Source organism: Chelonia mydas, chromosome 3, assembly GCF_015237465.2.
Source record: "Chelonia mydas isolate rCheMyd1 chromosome 3, rCheMyd1.pri.v2, whole genome shotgun sequence".
Taxonomy (NCBI): Eukaryota; Metazoa; Chordata; order Testudines; family Cheloniidae; genus Chelonia; species Chelonia mydas.
Window position 1 is genome coordinate 127830758 of NC_057851.1, and position 18368 is coordinate 127849125.

At 39.3% G+C, this 18368-nt stretch overlaps 1 protein-coding gene across 6 annotated transcripts in view; it reads left to right on the forward strand.

The window, feature by feature from the left end:
* The window catches only part of DISC1 (DISC1 scaffold protein), a 369386-nt gene that overhangs the window by 330826 nt on the left and 20192 nt on the right, over positions 1-18368 (forward strand). For 2 of the 6 annotated variants that reach the window (XM_043543293.1, XM_037895243.2), the window contains exons 12-13: positions 707-962; positions 8053-8097. In XM_043543293.1, coding sequence (XP_043399228.1) covers positions 707-962; positions 8053-8097 — 301 coding nt within the window. Of the gene's footprint in view, positions 1-706; positions 963-5998; positions 6075-8052; positions 8098-18368 lie in introns of those variants that run through there. The other 4 variants (XM_043543291.1, XM_043543294.1, XR_006289703.1 and 1 more) reach the window with 3 other exon arrangements.

The following is an 18368-nucleotide window of genomic DNA, read 5'->3' on the forward strand; positions in this document are numbered from 1 at the left end:
ACAGACGTGCAAAATATGAAGAAATTCTAAACATAAACCTCCTTTCAACTCATTCTTCAGCTGGAAAAAAGAGAACAGTACAATACCACAAAGTAAGGTTGTGGAAAATAGATAAAAAAGGTAGAAGGCTGAGGGAGAGTAAAAACAGCCCTAATTTAATTAATAAAAATGGATTGACTGATGCTTTAGATTTTTGTCTAAGTTTCACTCTAACAAGAATCTGAAAAGTTACATACATTTTCTTAAACGTATAATTTGACCAACATATTTAATGCAGCAAATAATATTTTAGTTGAAGGGATAACATTCTCTCTCAGAACAATTTGAGGAAGATTGTGTGAGTAGTTTTTTACAGTACAGATATACAGCCGCTGGGAATGAATAGGGCTCTGATCCTGCTCCCGTTGAGGTCAATGACAAAACTTCTATTGAGTTCAGTAAAATTAGAATGGGGTCTAATCTACCTCCTGTACACACCACAGAAGGTAACAGCATCTTATCAACAGATTTTTCTTGACATCCACTTTGCAGTAGATAAATCCCTCTACTGCTTCTCAGCTTGAAATAACTCATTACCATTTTAAAAAGTGCTGAGCTCTTTATGAGAGCATTGACCTGCCCTTTTGGTTAGGGTTAAAAAAAAGTTATGTGATAGGAATTATTCTCCCTGAAACGAATTTTTATTTTCCTTTGGCTTTTATTTCAGCTGTGGGAACCAGCTGCTCGAAAGAGTGTGGGAAGCTGACTTGGAGGCCTGTCAGCTGTTGATCCAAGGGTTTCAGCTGAAAGAAGCTGGTTGCTGTGTTTCAGAGGAAGAAGAGGGCCGAACAGATGAGATGGTTGCTGCTGCTGATCACTGTTTGGACACAGAGAGAGGAAAAGAAAGCCACTTTCCAAAAGGCACAGAGCGGGGCGCTGTTCCATGCCCCATTGCTCAAACCAAATGCTGTGAACTCAAAGAGGTATCTAGGAGTTTTCTGCAGATTGTTGAATGATGTCATTGTTTTTCATTTTGAGAGGGAGGGTTAAGGGTCAGCGGTCAGCAAAGCAGATTAAGAATTAATTTTAGATTTGGCCTCAAATAAGGACAAAAATAAAATAGCTTTATGAAAACTCTCTCAATCCTTTTTCCTTTCACCATCAATCTTTTTAAAATTAAGAAAAAGAAAGAAAGAAAGAATATTTAATGTACATCGATTTTTGGGAGAAAATATTCTCATAAGATTCTTTATGGATTTAACACAAATTATCAACCATGTCTCCTTTCACTTACATCAGTTTCATGCTAGTGTGACTCCATTGACTTTTTATTCCTGATTTACATCCGCATGAGGGAGAGGAGAAGCAGGGTCCCTAATGTCAGTGGAATGGGCTAAGTCTTTCCAGTTCAGATGCTGGCAGACTTCCAGTTTGCATCAAATATTAAAAAGGAAAAAATGAGGAGGCTTAAAGGGCTTGACATATTTCTTTTAAGTTTTGTGGTTTGCTTTGGAATTTCTGTCTTAAATATTTACAACTACCCAGTAATCATTTAACAGCACTGCAAGGATAAGCAAGCTGCTTAGGAGTCATACCATCCAACACCATGTAATGTGAAAAAAAAAAACCAACCACCCTATGATATGCATTGTTTTTATTTCTTTAGAATTTTGTTGACAAAAATTAAATGGGTGCTTAGGAGCACTTAGTGTTAACAGCCACTGAACTCTGTACCACACAGAAAATTGATGTTTAATTGTGCATTTGTATTGACTGGGATTTAGCAGAAGGCAGGCCATTACCCTACTGTAAATTCCCCTCTGATCTAGTAAAATTCTATTCTGAATCAGGCTGTGAATGGTATTTTCAACCTTTTGTAAAATAAAACATTTTACATAGCTGGACAAGTGGTAACACAGAGGGCATTTTCATCCTAAATGGCCAGCTGTCATATTTAATTTTATCTGCTGTTCTTGGTGAGTCTGCAAAGATAATGCCAGCAATTCTGTTGCTTGGGTAAAGCTTGACTCTTCTTCCAAAAGTGCAACTGAGAATCTGGGGAGGTTTGGGATTGATTATGACTGATTCTTCTACAGTCAGGCTAGTAGAGGCAAATCAAGTGTGTGGTTTCGTCCACTCTGGGGTGTCCAGTCAGATGATTCCTTTTTCTTATGACCATCACTGGGGACAATACTGTGAGCAATATTGTCTTTGTTGTGAAAGACTTCTTTGAGGCAGAATCAGTGAAATAATTCTTCTGGTTCTCACATGTTAGTAGAGTATCAAGTTCTGTGGTGGGGCAGAAGTTCAGTCTCTTGGAAAGTAGATAATTCAGCTCTGGTAAGGGGTAGCCTTGATAAGTTGATGATGTTGGGGTGTCGCTTAGTATCCATGTGGTGGGTCCTGGTGTCATGGTTTCTCCTGGAAGTGGTATTCTGTGGGTTGTGAATTTGTTGTAGTTATTTCCATTTTTTGTTTTTGTGTTGGATGGGGTGGGGGTTGGGTTATAGTTGTTTTGGCTTTCTTGCATGGTCTCCAGGTAGGTTTCCTGGTTTTTTTTCTTTTCAGGGTATGGGAGCATGTGATGATTTCTTGTTTGAGGGGCATCCCTTCTGGAATATGTGAGGTGCTGGAGATGGTTCCCCAGTTTTTCTGAAGTCCTTCTGCAGAGCTCTTTAGCATATTTAGAGTTGTATGAAGTTAAGTGGTCAGAGATTTATAGATGGTTAGTCCTCTGGGAGTCCTCTTGAATTTGCTCAGGAAGTAGAGGATGCTGTTAAGTTTGGTTTCCTTTTTCTTCAAGTTGTGGAATTTCCATTTCAGACAGTAAAATTTGATATCTTCCATTGTTGTTTGCAGTGTTGTGGTAGCTGTGTTGGTCCCAGGATATTAGAGAGACAAAATGGGTGAGCTAATTTATTTTATTGGACCAACTTTTGTTGGTGAAAGAGACAAACTCTGGAGCTTACACAGAGCTCTTCTCAGAAGGGTACTCAGAATATCACAGCTAAATACAAGGTGGAACAGATAAGGAGTTAACACACGTTGCAAGAGTCCATTCAAGGTGAAGTGGATAGTTTACACCTCTACAGTTGTATGACAAAGGAGGGTTAGTGGGTTACAGATTGTTGTAATGAACTATAAATTCAATGTCTTTATTCAGTCCATGGTTTTTGGTGTCTAGCAGAGTTATGAACTTAAGTTCCCAGACTCATGTTTTGAAGGTGTTTTTCATGGCTTTTTTTCTTCTGGCTCCTTACAATAATCTGTAATATCCTGGGACCAACACAGCTACTACAAGACTGAAAACAAATTTTACCATGATTTTCTTAATTGCTCCCCAGAGAAAGTTGTTGAGTTTCTCAATACTGCCTGCTTCCTACATTGACCAAGTGATTAGGTGCTTCATTTCATTTTAGAAAAATCAGGCCAACTTACACATTTGAGACAAATGAAACTGCTTACAATGGCATGGGAAATTCAATTCCAGAGCTGCTTCAGCTTCAGTTCTACTACCTTAGCTTACCAGATTCCTGTGTTTCCCCAATGCCCTTCATTCAGTTTTGAAGGTCTTAAGATCTGACCCCATATGGCTCCTTTAAATAAGACATATCTACTTATGCCCTTAGTTTGACATTACATTTTCAAGATTTTGTTTGTTTTTGTCGAGCATAAAATCTGTACAAAAATTTTCATCATTGGTATTGTGGTGTAGACGGTAGCAGAACAGGCTAGTAACATCTGAACAGGAATGCTGGGCAGTGTATCTTTCACAAACGGCTTCTAACAGCCAGTTATGGGGTGGAATATTTAATAAATACATTACACCTTTCTGTAGCCATGGCAATAATTTTTTTTTTTACTTTTTGAGAAAGAGACATTGGGTGAAAGAAGGAAGCAAGTCCTCTGATCTGTAAATGCACTTACTCAAGAGGTCTGGCATCTCTTTTCCAGCATTTAAACTCTGTCATGATGCATACCTGTGGAACTTTTATGGTTGTTTAAAAATAGCTCTGTCTATGGCAAAATAGGTTGTATGCTTTTTAGTTACTCTTTCATTTGACCACTGAAAGGGTTTTAAGGTATCTCTTAGGGAAAAGCTTAATGATGATCATTAGTAATTAACCACATGATAATTTATCATGTGACAAGGGATGGAGATTATAGACACTCACTTAAGGAAGAATGTACATTTACCAAATTATTTGATGGTATTCTCTGAGTCCTTATAGAGTCCTTCTAAGATATCTTGATAATATTGAGCTCATTTTTATGGGGGTGACCCCCTTTAATGATCTTATCTCTGTTCTAGGGCATGGGGTATCAAAAGAGGAGTGGTATCCTTTGAAGAATATTAACTCCTTTCCAAAAAAGAGGAAAAGAGGCATCATTTGTTTTGGAGCTTGCAGAATTGTTAGCTTCAAAACAATGTCAGAGAGGATATAATAATACATATGCACACACACACTTCACATACACTGGCAGCCTGGCACTTGATTCACTTTATACTGAAATGTTATGAGGGGTTGAAGGCTGGATTCTAGTGGTTCATTTGTCAGTATTACAATTACTAGTTCATACACTTTCACTTCGAGTCATTTATCTTGCTACCTCTGACAAAACATTATTGTAAACTGGATCCTGGGTTCATGGCAATGTATTATAAATACAATTTCCTCACATACAATTAACTTTTGCTCACAGGTTTCATTAAAAACTTGACTATTATTATGCAAAAGGGGTTTGAAACAGGAGAAGGGGAACAGCCACTCATTCAAGATCCTGCTGGATTTGCTCCTTGATAAAAGAGACTTGCTTATTTTACTATTTAAAAAAAATAATATATATCCTCAGTAGGTCACAGAATATCACATGTTCAGTTATGATTGTTCAGGCTTTGCATACTTTGAAAGTTCCAGATATCTTACTTTCCTGTGTGATCATAAGTTTATTATCTGACAGCCTTATCCCTGTATTTCTTAAGCAGTTGGAATATATTTTATAGTTGTACTTACACCGAAGATTCAGTGATCCTCACAAATACTATTCTCTTTTTAACCTGCTTATGTAGAACTCAGAATTAAATATACTGTGTTTAATAGGACAATAAACTCCCTGAAAATTGCCAAAGCACTCTTGAAACTACCTGCGGCATCACAGAATAACCATATCTAACAAACTTCCCCTGCAAAACCAACTGTAGAGCTGGGAAAACATCTACAACCCATGACAACCCTGCTCGTAGAAGCACCTTTACTGGTTTTTGCCAGAACTAAATCAAATGGGAACAGCCAGAAACACCTGAGAATAAATGGCACCCCACTGGAACTACCAATAGCTAGTCAGAACATCGGTCTTCTTTAACTTGTTGGAGCAAGCCCAAAAACAACACTACTCAGTCTGAACGACGCCAAAGTACTCTTGCACCAGACGGAGTAAAGATAGATTCTGACAACTTCAGGTATGGTTCTTCTATCAGGAACCAAAACTAACTTGCTGGAATTAAGTAAGAACAACATGGCGTTAAGTAAAGAACAACCTTTAGTCTGAAGGAACCAAACTGGAATCATAGCAATTGGGTGTGATTCTGCCATGGTCCCAGTGGGTTCTAGATTTGTTCCTTAAAATATTCTGTAGCTCTAAATTGACTCAAAGTATTTTTACTCTGGTTACTTAGAAGTGGAGGAGGTTGGAATTTTTTTCATAGTTTGTTTCTGGGTAATTTCTGAATTATACCAGGATTTTACCCAGCCTTACACACAATAACACTTCATTTCTCAAGATATTAACACCTGCACATTGCATCTCTCCTTGTGTGTCCTTGCTTTGGCTTTTGTTTGTTGATATTTTCCTTGTAAGCAACATCAGAGGCACTGCTGATAACTAATATCTGTGTAGATTTGTGTGTGTTAAAACCTCCCTAACATCTGGTATCGCTATGATCATGAATACCCATGAACCTTCACGTTTCATTTCCTGACCTGTCCTTTTTTTCTTCTTCTTCTGGCATGCTGTGCAGTGTTCCCTCTTTAACCTTATGAAGGAAGGAAACACCTACTAGATTTCAAGCGAATTCAGGTGATTAAAGTTCCAAGGTAAAAAAACAAACTGCAGTAGTATTACCTTTGGTAAGCCAACATGTTTGGAAACTACCACATCAGTCATTTGTAACGTGTATAATTCCATCTCAATGCTTGAAACAGAGTGTGTGTTGTTAGAGTAGAGAGCAGGTTGCCAGGTTCTCTTCCAGCTGTGCTATTAATTCGCTTGATCTTGAGCAAGTCACCTTTCCTCTCTGTACCTCAGTTTTCCCATCTGTAAAGAAGATTTGTAAAGTGCTTTCAGATCCTTGATGAAAAGGTGCTATATAATTACACAGCATTTTGTTTGATTAGCTATGTTTGAGATATTAATACTCTGTGATATTGAAATGGACTCTCACTAAAAAGAAATGACAACAGTATACTTTTTAAATGACAAACATTAAAAATTAAGTCAAAACTGTATGTGATATAGTGTTTGTCAGAATTTGGTGAGAACAGTCAGCAATAAAGCCTTTGTCAGTGGGATGCAACACATTACCATAGATTAAAGTACCCTCAGATCCAGGAAGTAAATGTGCCAGATATAAAGGGCAACATTTGTAGAAATCTAAACAAAATGTACTTTCATATTATTTTAATTAAATATTGTATTTGTAGAGATTCAAAAATCATTTGGAGACTTTAAATTTATCTATCTTAAATGTCAACATTGAGCATCAGTGAAGGTCAGTGTTTGAGTATGTTTTCTATAGCCTTAATCCAACCTGCAAAGGGATTCTGTAACAACAAGCTTGTATACAGTGGTCAGGTCACCATTGTACAGCCAGCATTTACCTACATTTACTACACAGCAATGCCTAAGATTCCTCCGCCCATTCTAACCATAAGGAAATACTGAGGAGTGTCAGAAACCACTGTGTGGTATCTCTGGGTAAAAGCTAGCTTTTTAATGAAGACATCTGTAACACATAAAATTTAATCCTTCCAAGAACATGAAACAGTAAAAACCAAAAAATGCACTAACCAACACACCAACAAACAAAAACTGAAGACAGTTAATGTCTTTGCAGAGTTCCCTTCTTTGTAGGGGAGGAGTTCTGAAAATGTTCATCATTTGTTTCCTATATACAGGTCTCTGATATTGTGTGTTGCTTTGTCAAAACACTAACCTTAGCTCTATTCATGTGAGGGTTACAAATAGTGTGTGTGTATGTGGGATACTAATATATAATTTTACAGTTTCATGACTTCCCCAACTACCCCTCAGCCTAGCCATTTAAATATTTTCTAATTTCTTGTATCGTAGTAGAAATGTGCCTTGAGAAAGGTTTTGAAGAAGGAGAGGATAGTAGCCTTATGGATCAGTTCAGGGAAGTCTTCCATGCCTGTAAAAGAATCTGTGTGGGAGGACCATGGTGTCTGTGTGGGACATCAGTGGGACTCTGCACTGGCACAAGGATGTACTGGTGCAGTGTCACATAGATGATTGGGGCCTACAAACTTAATTTATAAATTACAGTTTAATCAGATAATCATTGGTCCGTTGTGCAATATATTGACCAAATAAATCTAATAATCTACATTTCACCTCTCTCATTCTTTCAGATTTTTGTTGGAGTGGCTAAAAAAAGTTTTGCTTTCCACATAGACTTCTTGAACTTCTACTGTTCTTTACAAACTTCATAGAAGATTCCACTCCAACCCCAGATCTCATCTAGTAGTTTTGAGGATGCTATTCATTTGTTTGTAGATTTGAGGGGGGGGCAGTAAAAATCAGGATTATTTATAACAGAAACTGTAGCCTTAAATATGGCCTGGCTGCCATTCCATAATAAGCTCTGTGGAAATTAGCTTTCAGGTTTCTCCTTTATTGACTTCCATACTCTTTCTTTATACTTATGCCGCAAAACAATGTAAGAGTTCAACCTGTGTAATTTTTACTATGCTATACTGCTGATAAACAATTACATTAAAATCCTCATGTTTATACATAATGTATTATGTTTATCTTATGACATATCCCTAACAGGTTGTGGAGGATATTTCATTTGGTACAGATGATGATTTGTATGAGGTAAGTGCTTTCTAGACAATATAAGAGGGTGGGGGGAAATTGTACTAACTTCCTTGGGATTCCTTTAAAACAGATACATCCTTTTTTAGACATTACCTTTGGGTGAAAATTGCAGAATAGGGGGCTGATATTTAGGAAAGCAAGGCCAAGACCAAAATTAAGGGACCAAGCTTTCTGCCATTGAAGGTAATGGGAAAACCGCTAGTGACTTCAGCAGAAGCACGATCAGACCTTAAGACAGTGGTTTTAACACAGATGTAAGAAATAGTATTAATGCACCAGAGAAATAGACAGCTAGTGATAATTAGTTTACTCTAGTGTATGACAATAATGATATTTTACCGTGGAGCAAAATCATAATGCTTGTTTCCTCGTCTACCTGTACCATACTTTTTTATTCTATTTGAATCCCTTTGAACAAATTATTTTTCCTTTCAGAAGTATATAAATGTTTGGAGTTTTGATCTTCAATATAAATGTTATCTGGATACAAATCCTGGATGTTTGTCATCTTTTTGGTATCTTGTTTTGCAATCATTTCGTAAATAAAGATGTCAGATCTTACAGTTTGTATCTTTGAGCAAAGTCTAAAATAATGAAGTAGATTGAGATGCCTTTCCCATCAAAAATAAATGGGGGGACAGCCTCTTTTTGCTATAAACTGAGTGGTCAGATAATAAATCTGTATTTACATTTATTTTGCCCTTGGGAGTAGTATAAATTCACGGTGGCCCAATTCCACACTGGGATACCTTGGGCTGAAGCTTGCATATTGAGAAAGTTTAGTTGACATGCACCACTTACAGCTAGCAAATTAATTACACAGGAAGTAAACCTTATTTCACATCCCATAGTAGTATATATACCCCCCTGCTGTCCAGCTATGCAAATTCAAAAATGAACTGTTACTGGGTTGCAATATGGGGTAGCCATCTGCACAAGCCACTACTCTGTATTACCACCAGTAAATCCAAAGGCTGCATAGAAGCTGGAAAAATCCAGACAAGATAACCTACCTCAAGAGATGAACTAAAATTACTGTCTTTGTGGACAGCCAGACTGTGAGATCACGCCCAAATGAGACTACACATGCCAGAGAAAGTTCAGCTGTGCATGATGACATCATGCGCAGGAAGATGCTTTTGTGGGTGAAGGTTATCTAAGCAAAAAATTAGTTCAAGATGATGGAAACTGCCTCTCATGCCATTGGCCTCAGCTGTGAATCAGGACAAAGCCCTGCATAGGCCTCTGAACAGTGTTGACACACAAAAGGAGTACAGAATCCCGCAGGCACCAAGGCAGAGAAAACACCTGTTGTCAGAAAAGAATGACAACAATGGCACATGGACAGTGTCCAGTCATCAGCCACAGGCAGCTGCCAAGATAGCGGAGTCTTTACAAGATAGTACAGGCAGCATATGGCCTGAGACACAGAATGTAAACACCTCCAGCAGACTAATACACAGCAGTGATACAGAAAGCTGCAGGACAGTTGCTGGATCATGGTGACTAGACAGAGTTAGAAAAAGGAATTACTTACACTGTGAGCCACCTGCAAATCATATCCAGCTATGCTGACTCCTTACACAAATGGATGTGCACACCAGAAAGCAATTTCTATGAACAGTTCTGGCCCAATGCAGATTATCACTTGCAAGCCAGTAGATGACATTACCCACAGGAACATCTCACAACAGGAACTGGAATTATCCCAGGTACATTCAATGAAGCCAGTGTAGTAGCAGAAGTACACTTGCATATTCAAAAGCCTGCCCAGCCCAGAGATACTGTATCATTCAGACAGAGGGAATACAGAGAAGAGATGGGAACGTGTTCTCACACAGAACATGGCAAGGTGTCTGTGTGACTGAACACTGGAGGACAGCAGAAAAATATAGACCAGTGTGGATGCTCTTCCAAGAACGTTCTTCAGCAACTGTAATACAGGAAACATGAGGGGACAGAATGGTCAGGCTTGCAGCATGATTTTGGCAGTAATTAACATACCCATGTGCCACAACATCCAGTATTCTGTACCACTGCAGAGGAGGTGGGAAGATAGATCAGACTGAGCTGAGGAAATGTGAGAGGTGGTAGCGAGGTGTCACATAATTGCAAAGAACCTGAGTGGGAACCTTAGTACTTGGGTCGCTGCACATAAGAAGCAGCTCTGATGCATGTTGTCGTGTTGAAGCTGCTCCTGAACACCCCCACATGCCCATGCGGCAGCTTCCTTCTTGGCAGAAGGTTGATGGGATGGCAAGAATTAAAGCATGTCTGATAAGCCCTGGCTTGCTGTGTTCCTAGTCATGTTTTGGAGTTTGCTTGGGTTATGTTTCACATAGCCCCTCTCCTCTCACCAGTGTGCTCGAACATGCCAATCCCTGTCACTCAGACATGCAGAGAGCTCTGACAGAGGGCGAGATGTTTGGAGGGTGAGATGCACAAGCAGTGATCAGCTCTTGTGTCCATAGTCACACAAGACATACTCAGGCTGTGACATACAAAAACAGAGAAGTACAGTCCCACACCGTTCATCTTGGTCTGCGCATCCAAATTAAGTCACAAACCCAAAGGTGGCGCACAGAGGGTCAGCCAGAGCTTCCCATGATGTGGTATCTCTGGAACAGAACTGCAAGGCAGTAGTCAGTATTGGGGCCCAGCTTGTCTGGTGGCAGTCGCTGGATGGTCACTCATTGCCAGTAATAGGATGATAACTTTACAAACCATTATGGATGGTGAACCACTGCTGCTTCTGTCCAGTAGATTGTAATAGTCATGTCACTCACAGATCCTGAGAATGGTTAGTGCAGCTGTGGTGGTTTCTTGAATAGATGCATGCAGTTTTGCACATTGATGCTTGCTCTGCACATATTATCCTGGGTGTTGTACATTATGCACAGAGAGAATTTGGACCTGTTCTCAGTAGTCAGTGCCACCCCCTATTCTACAGTGACCCCCACATTAAGTGATGCAGAACATGGAGAAATGTTTTCTCCTTGTGTAGTCTGACCATTGTGTGGCTAGATAACTCACTGTCTGAGTATGGTATGAGATTACACCTACATGTGGTTTAGGCATATAGTCAAGTATTCATGTGTACATGTACTTTTCAACATACATGGGTCTGATTCTTCAGAGGTGCTGAGTACCCACAGCTCTGATTAATTTCATTCGGAGTGGTGGGAAATCAGCACTTCTGAAAATGAAGCCTGAATGTTCTAAAAAAAAAAGTGGTAATGTGAAATGTCTGTCTGAAAGCAGAAACCCCATCTTGTATTTTAAATTACTTCAAACAGTTTTTAATGGGCGTAAACGAAATATCAGGTCTAATTCAAGCCAGGCGGAAAATGTCTCACTGGTTATGCTGTAGCAATAGTTCTAAGGCTTTTTGTGCTGAAAGTTTTATGAGGGGCACAATTTGATTAATTTGAAGACTAGACAGCTTGCTTACTGTTACTGTGTCACGATATAGGAGGAGCCAGTTTGGGGGATGTATCTGAGACTGGAGTGAAGAGGAACTTTGTGGTGAAAACAACAGTGACAAAAAAAAAGTGTGCTAACTTCACTAATTCCTATATACAAACTGTTGAATTAGAATTCAGAGGGGAGGATGGTGTCTGCACTGGAGAAGTTGACCAAACATATATTTATAGCTAAGTGGTACTGTATACTGTCTGCCAGTTGGAAGTAGGGATTAAAATGTCTTTTAAGAAAATATGATGAACCACATTCTGATCTCCTATTAAAGCCCAGTGTGCTGATACGTTAATGCAGGTGCAGCAACGTCTGTTGTATACCCCCAGCTGAAAAGGGGAGGAGTGGTGAATAAGTCCCCTTCGCATTAGAAAGCTGAGGAAATCTTCCCACCACCGCCACAAATATATCTTACAACAATCAAGTGCATTTTGTACATATTTCTGTCTGCTTTAGGAGCTACAAAAATAAACCACTTCAAAAACTACACCCTCTGCATGCACAAAAATCCATACAATAATTTTATCTCTCTCAGACTGTATTAATGTCTCCTAGCAGTAACATTCAGTGCATAAAATAACCAAACAAGTCTTAAGGTGCTGTCAGAGTTAGGTTTGCTTGCAGCATTAGTGTAACCAGCAAGCGGGAGGATTTGTGTTAGTACATTGAGCTTGAGGCAGAGCCCATTTACTTCTCTGAGATATTGTTGTGCAGTATCCACAGAGCAGATCTCCTATCAGGAAGCGGTTGGAATAGTTTCTATGTCACTGGCAGGGTTTTTGCCTGCCTCTATATTTTCGAGCATCGGGTAAAAGTATTACTAGTGCCAATACTAGGCATGAAAGATGCTGAAAGGCACTGTTCCCTCTCGATTTTTTAGCTGTTACCTCCTTTTTTTAGAAGTAGAGGATTGTGAATTTGTTTTAGAAAATGTAGAATACTCACTTTTACTGAGAGCATTGGTGACTTGTGTCACCCCATATAAGACAATTCTCAGCACTCTGTCGTCAGTGTTAAACAACAGTTGAAACTATCTATCTACAGCATGACCTCTCCTCCCCCCATCCCTGAAAAAATCAATACATTGCTTTATACTCATATCTTGTGAAGACCTTGGTGTATATTTTTCATGACCTACTAACGAGGTATCCAGTGACACTGCTTGTCTAAACTAGGGAGGGAATTGTTTATTTTAACAGAAGAAGCAGCTCTCTTCCATATATAGATAATATACCCAGATAATATTATTATTACATTAAGATGGAGTTAAGCTTGAGAGCACATTTCAGTAGTTTAGTGTAAACTATATTCTAGGGGTGTTGTAATTACCCACTACCGACATATGCAGTAGTCATATGATTAAGAGTAAGGCATTTTAGAATTTGTGGACCCAGATTAAATTAAACTCATTTTAAAGACGTATTTGATTTTTTTTCATTTTTTCCCCTTATGATGTCATAGGTCTGGACTAGGTGCTAAATTTATTACGGGATTCAGTATTAATTAATTGTAATTCTGGATCCAGTTATCTGATTTATTTGTAAATTTTCAAAAAATTCATTCCATACTCAGAGAAAGTGCTGTAATTTTGGGGAGGATGGGCTGTATTATTCACATGTAACAAACAGGTTGATTCCCTTCGTTAAGTGCAAAACTTGACTTAACAATGGAGTTACTATCAATGCATCCAGAATAACTGCACACTATTATTTCAAAATATTTTTTAAATTATATATGAATCTACTGATAGAGCAGAAATTGAGTCTTTGCAGTAGATCTCACTTAGGAGCCTAAATTTTAATTTAGCAGTGGCACAAAAGATCTGTAGACATCCTTGCAGTACGATGTTTATCTACAAGGTTAGCATTCAGCATGATGGGAAATGAACTCGCATGTTATTTTTGGAAAGTTGGTGCCTTTCTTAACTTGTGTGTGAATGTTTCTTTAAAAAAAAAATCAACCACCACACAGCGGCACAGTGGGTAGTGATACACAGCGTCAAAAGGTAGAGACGGTTATTGGGCCATGTTGCCTATTGGAATTTTGGGGATTTAGTTATACCTGAGGCCTCCAGGTTCTCTACATTATAAAAACTGTGCGATTATCATTGCTGAGCCCAATTTGTACTTTTGTGCCTACATTTCAGTCAGTGATCTCACTGGTGCCCACAATCTCGAGCCCCTAATTAAATTCCAATAAGGGACTGGATTTAAGGCCCTTTTAAACGTTTTTCTCATTCATATTTTATTTCCAAATTGCACTGGATGGGGAACACATTTTAAGCTAATTATCTATGAGTCTGAGGTACAGAGCACCTAGTTACACACTGTTCATTATGCAAATCAACAACAAGAAATATTTCGAATAAGTACTTGCTGCAGACCATTTGGGGTGTTTTCCAGATTAAAGTTTAGAAACTCTTATAAATGAAGTACATACACTGGAACACGCAATGCTCTTTTTATCTTACAAAAAAAAAAAAGACAAAGTCATTAAACCAGTTTTTCCAATTATTTATATTTTGGGGCTTTGTTTTGGCTGCTGTCTTAACATACCGAGCGGGTTAGTTGACCAATGTCATATTAATTGTTTATAGGCTAAATCCTGCACCTGGTGCTTTACTAGTGAGACACCAGCTGGAACTGTTCTGCCTGATTTGACTCTGTGCCTACCCAACACTGAGAGAATTGTAAACAAAAAACTCCCTCCCTCTTAGAACTGACCATGGAGAGAGACTGTAGCTACCCAGCCATGCCCCTGTCTGTGTCGGCAGTCAACCTGGATTTCCATATGGTTACTGAAGGATAGGTCTGGACTGGCAAGCTCAAGCAGCCTGGGCAAAAACATTTTGAAGAGATGAATCATGGATTTGTATAAATGTTGTAATTGTTAGTATTATAAATTAGAGCACCAAGAGGGTCTCAGCTAGGAAAAGAAAAAGCTCAAAACCTACACAAATATTTGATCTTGCAACATTTGACAATACTCATATGCTCCTCTTCTCCCAACCTTCCCCAAAATAGCAGTTATTAACAGTGCTATGGCTCTACCTAGAAACAAGGTAAAAGTGCAGTCACTCAAGAATAATATATGAAGACTGGTCCACAGACTCACCCATATTTTGGTCCATTCGTCATCTGAACAGCTGAATTACAAGTCTTCTATTTCCCTTATTTATTATTTGTATTACAGTAGCACCTACTGGCCCTAAAAACAAGACCCACATTGTGCTAGGCACTGTACATACACATAGCAAAAGACAGTCCCTATTTCAAAGAGTTTACAATTTAAATAGAGAAGACACTATTTATACCTACCTCTGGAAATCTCCATTCCATGCATCCGACGAAGTGGGTATTCACCCACGAAAGCTCATGCTCCAATACGTCTGTTAGTCTATAAGGTGCCACAGGACTCTCTGCCGCTTTTACAGATCCAGACTAACATGGCTACCCCCTGAAGCTCAAAAGCATTATTATCCCTATTTTATAATGGGGAAACCGAGGCACAGAAGGAGTCTATGACTTGCCCAAGGTCAAACAAGAAGTCTGTAGCAGAGCCAGAAAAAAGAACGCAGCTCTCCTAAGTTCCAGACCAGTGCCTTAACCACAAGCCCATCATTCCTCTAAGTATATGTTGTATGTTCTGATCTCACTTCAGATGTACATCTGTGTAATTAACTCAGTAGCAGCGAGAATTTGGCATTACGTAAATGGGTGCTTTTGTCACATGAACTTGAGAACAGTGTACAAAGATGTATCAAAACGTTGGTTTTGTCGGTATGCCAAAAGTAATACTGTCATGGGCCTGTTTTTGTTTGGAATGGTAGAAAAACCTCAAGAGTTCCTTGTCAAACCAATTTGACATCTTCATAATTCCTTTCTGAATGCTCATTCTCTCTTTATAGTTTTATTTAGCTCTTTGCAACAGGAGAAAGCAGTAATGCATCAGAAATAAATTACTATTATAAGACATGCTTGCTAACAAAAATAAGCGAGGTGCTAAAATGAAGATAAATATACATGTAGTTTGTGTTTCTTAGCATTGATGTAAATGGACAAGCCAAACTGGAAGGAATGAAAATATGCAGCAGTTTGTGTACTGGATCTGACTTTAATCTCACTTACATGGGTGTATGTTAAGAGTAGATCTTTTGAACTCACTGAAGTTTACATAGGGGTTTAACTGGTATAAGTTAGTAGACAATTAAGCCCACTAGATATTTATGTATTTGAAGTAATTTGATCCACTGATACTAAATATAGTGGTCAAAGTGAAGTGCTGGTATCTGGGAGTTATGGGTTTTGAGCACAGCTCTGCTGCTGTTTTGCCTGTAAAAAAGTCATTTTAAACACTGTGCCTTCGTTTTGCCATTTGTAAAGTGCAGATAATACTTTCTTACCTTATTAGCAGATGATTGACAGTCTGCCCACTAGAACTGAGAAAACTCAGTTCAGGTTGTTGACTTGCAAACATTTATTCTGTTTTCCTTCCGGCATGAGCCAGTTTTTCCATGTTGCACCTAAAAGAAAACCTGACTTCACTGAGTCATTCTGGGATTGAAGTGGGAAGTGGGGTTAGCGGGTTTCTTGCTGTGATCTATGGGGCCAAAGCTAAGTGGAGAATAGTGTTCCTTCCTCAAACGCTAGTGTGTGATGTGGGACATTTTTTTCCTTACTATACCTCTTTTCTAGTTGGCAATTATGATAATGAAATTAGAATCCTGCTTTCCCAAATGCTTAGCCAACAGGAGTCTGTAAGTTTCACGGTTATCGTAAGAACAGACCAAAGAGTCACAGAGTTGGAGGGAACAGCGTTACTTTTCCTCTTAGAAGACATCACTGTACTGCAAGTGAAGGTGCCAGTGTAGCACAGGTAGGCTTACTACACTAGCTTTAATGTAGCTAGCATGGGTAACCATAGCAGTGTAGACGTGGTGGCATGCGCTTCAGCATGTGCTAACAACCAGAGTACAAACCCTCCAAGGACCCAAGGTATGTAGGATTTTCCCTGCTGCGGGGAAAGGATCTAGCAACAAGGAGCCACCAGAGCCTTTCCCCGCTGCCTCTCCCCTGCCACAGCATTTCCCTGCTGCCTCCCAGCTGCCAGAGCTTGGCCCTGCTGGGGGAGTCTTTTCCCACAGAGGGGAAAGGCTCCAGCAGCAAGCAGTCAGCCTGACACTACAATGCTAAAAACAGCAGTGTAGATGGTGAGGTAGTGCCTGGGCTTGTAGAGGGCCACGTAGGGTATGTACTTGGGTACGTACCCACACCCGTCAGTATGTCTTTGCTTGCCTAAGCTATGGCTCCCTGGCTACACTGCTATTATACCTTAGTAGGGGGGCTATGTACTTTATACGACGCCGAAAGAAGCATGCAGTGTAGATGTACCTAAAGCTAAGGTGGCTATGCCTATCCACATGCAACAATCACGCCTTCACTTGCAGCATAGACAAATCTGCAGAAACCAGTCTCCCTTTCCCCAACTGCACTGTTTAAATCACCACTCTGAGATGCTTGGATACACTGTGTTAGGGACTGCTGTTTCTCAAAAGCAAAGGAAGCTTAAAAATTAGCCATTTCTTTGCCTAGCACTTCATCCTGTGACAGTTTTTGTACAGCATCTCTGCAACAGCACATGGGTACATGATTGTATGCATCATTTATCTGGAAACTAACTGCCCTCAAATTCATTTTAGAGCTGGAAGTCACACTAAAAGAGTGCTTGGAGCTCTGGCTCCTCAGCCAGTCAAAAGAATAAATAAAGAACAGCTTTGACATCCTGACTAGCCTGAGGGGTTGAAGTCTCAAGCTAAGCCTCAAGTTTAAATGGGAAACATTGGCAATTCCCTAAAGAGTGCTCATAACCGGAGAATGTCTCCAGGTTATCTAAGTCTATCAAGCAGTGCAAACTTGAGGAGTGACTCTGACAAATCAAAAGAGAGGAAGAGATAAAACATCCAGTCCAGCTGGTACAGAACAGAAAAAGGATTTATCTGGAATGGGATGAGCAAACAGGAAAGGAGAAAGATTCTATTTTTAGTTACATCAGTGTAAATCTGAAGTAACTGTTGATTTTATTTGAGATTACATTGATATACAGCCTGGAGTGACACCGGACATCTGAGTGGAAAAAGAGGAAGAAAATGGGAATTTTCTAAGGCAGCATTTCCCAAACTTTTTAAAGTTGAGGGGTCCTGCTTCAGAAAAAGGAAACCAATCATGGCCCTCCAACCCTTACAGGTGTTTGTTAAAGTCTTACTTAAGGATGCAGACATACAGAGTAGATTGTACAGATTCTTATAACATGATGCTTCCTCTTCTTTCTTATGTGCTTTGCTGAACAGTGGAATAGTTGAAAATGTTGACATTTAAAGTATCATCACTGGCGTTTTAGCCATTGAAACGAATGGCACAATTGACACTTCTACACTATTGTTTCAGGCTCTTTGGAGACTCAGGCAGACATTGCTGCATACGTACATTTGGGTCATGTTTTCACATGTTTTTTTAAAACAAAGTAACAGCTAGACACTAACTTTTTATAAAAAGAAATAAAAGCTGGGACCCTGGAGAAAAGTTGGGAGGTCTGTCTGTGCACCCTCTATCTGGGGAAAAGCTGCTCTAAGATCTGACATGGGCTTGGAGGACCTCTCCACCTACCCACAAAAGCTAAAAGATAAGAAATACTAGGTATACCAAAAGATGGACCTTTCTCCTGTAACTGCTGAATCAAAAAACAAAAGGGAAAGCAAGGTGCTAATTAGGAGACCACTTCAACTAATACTCAGATCA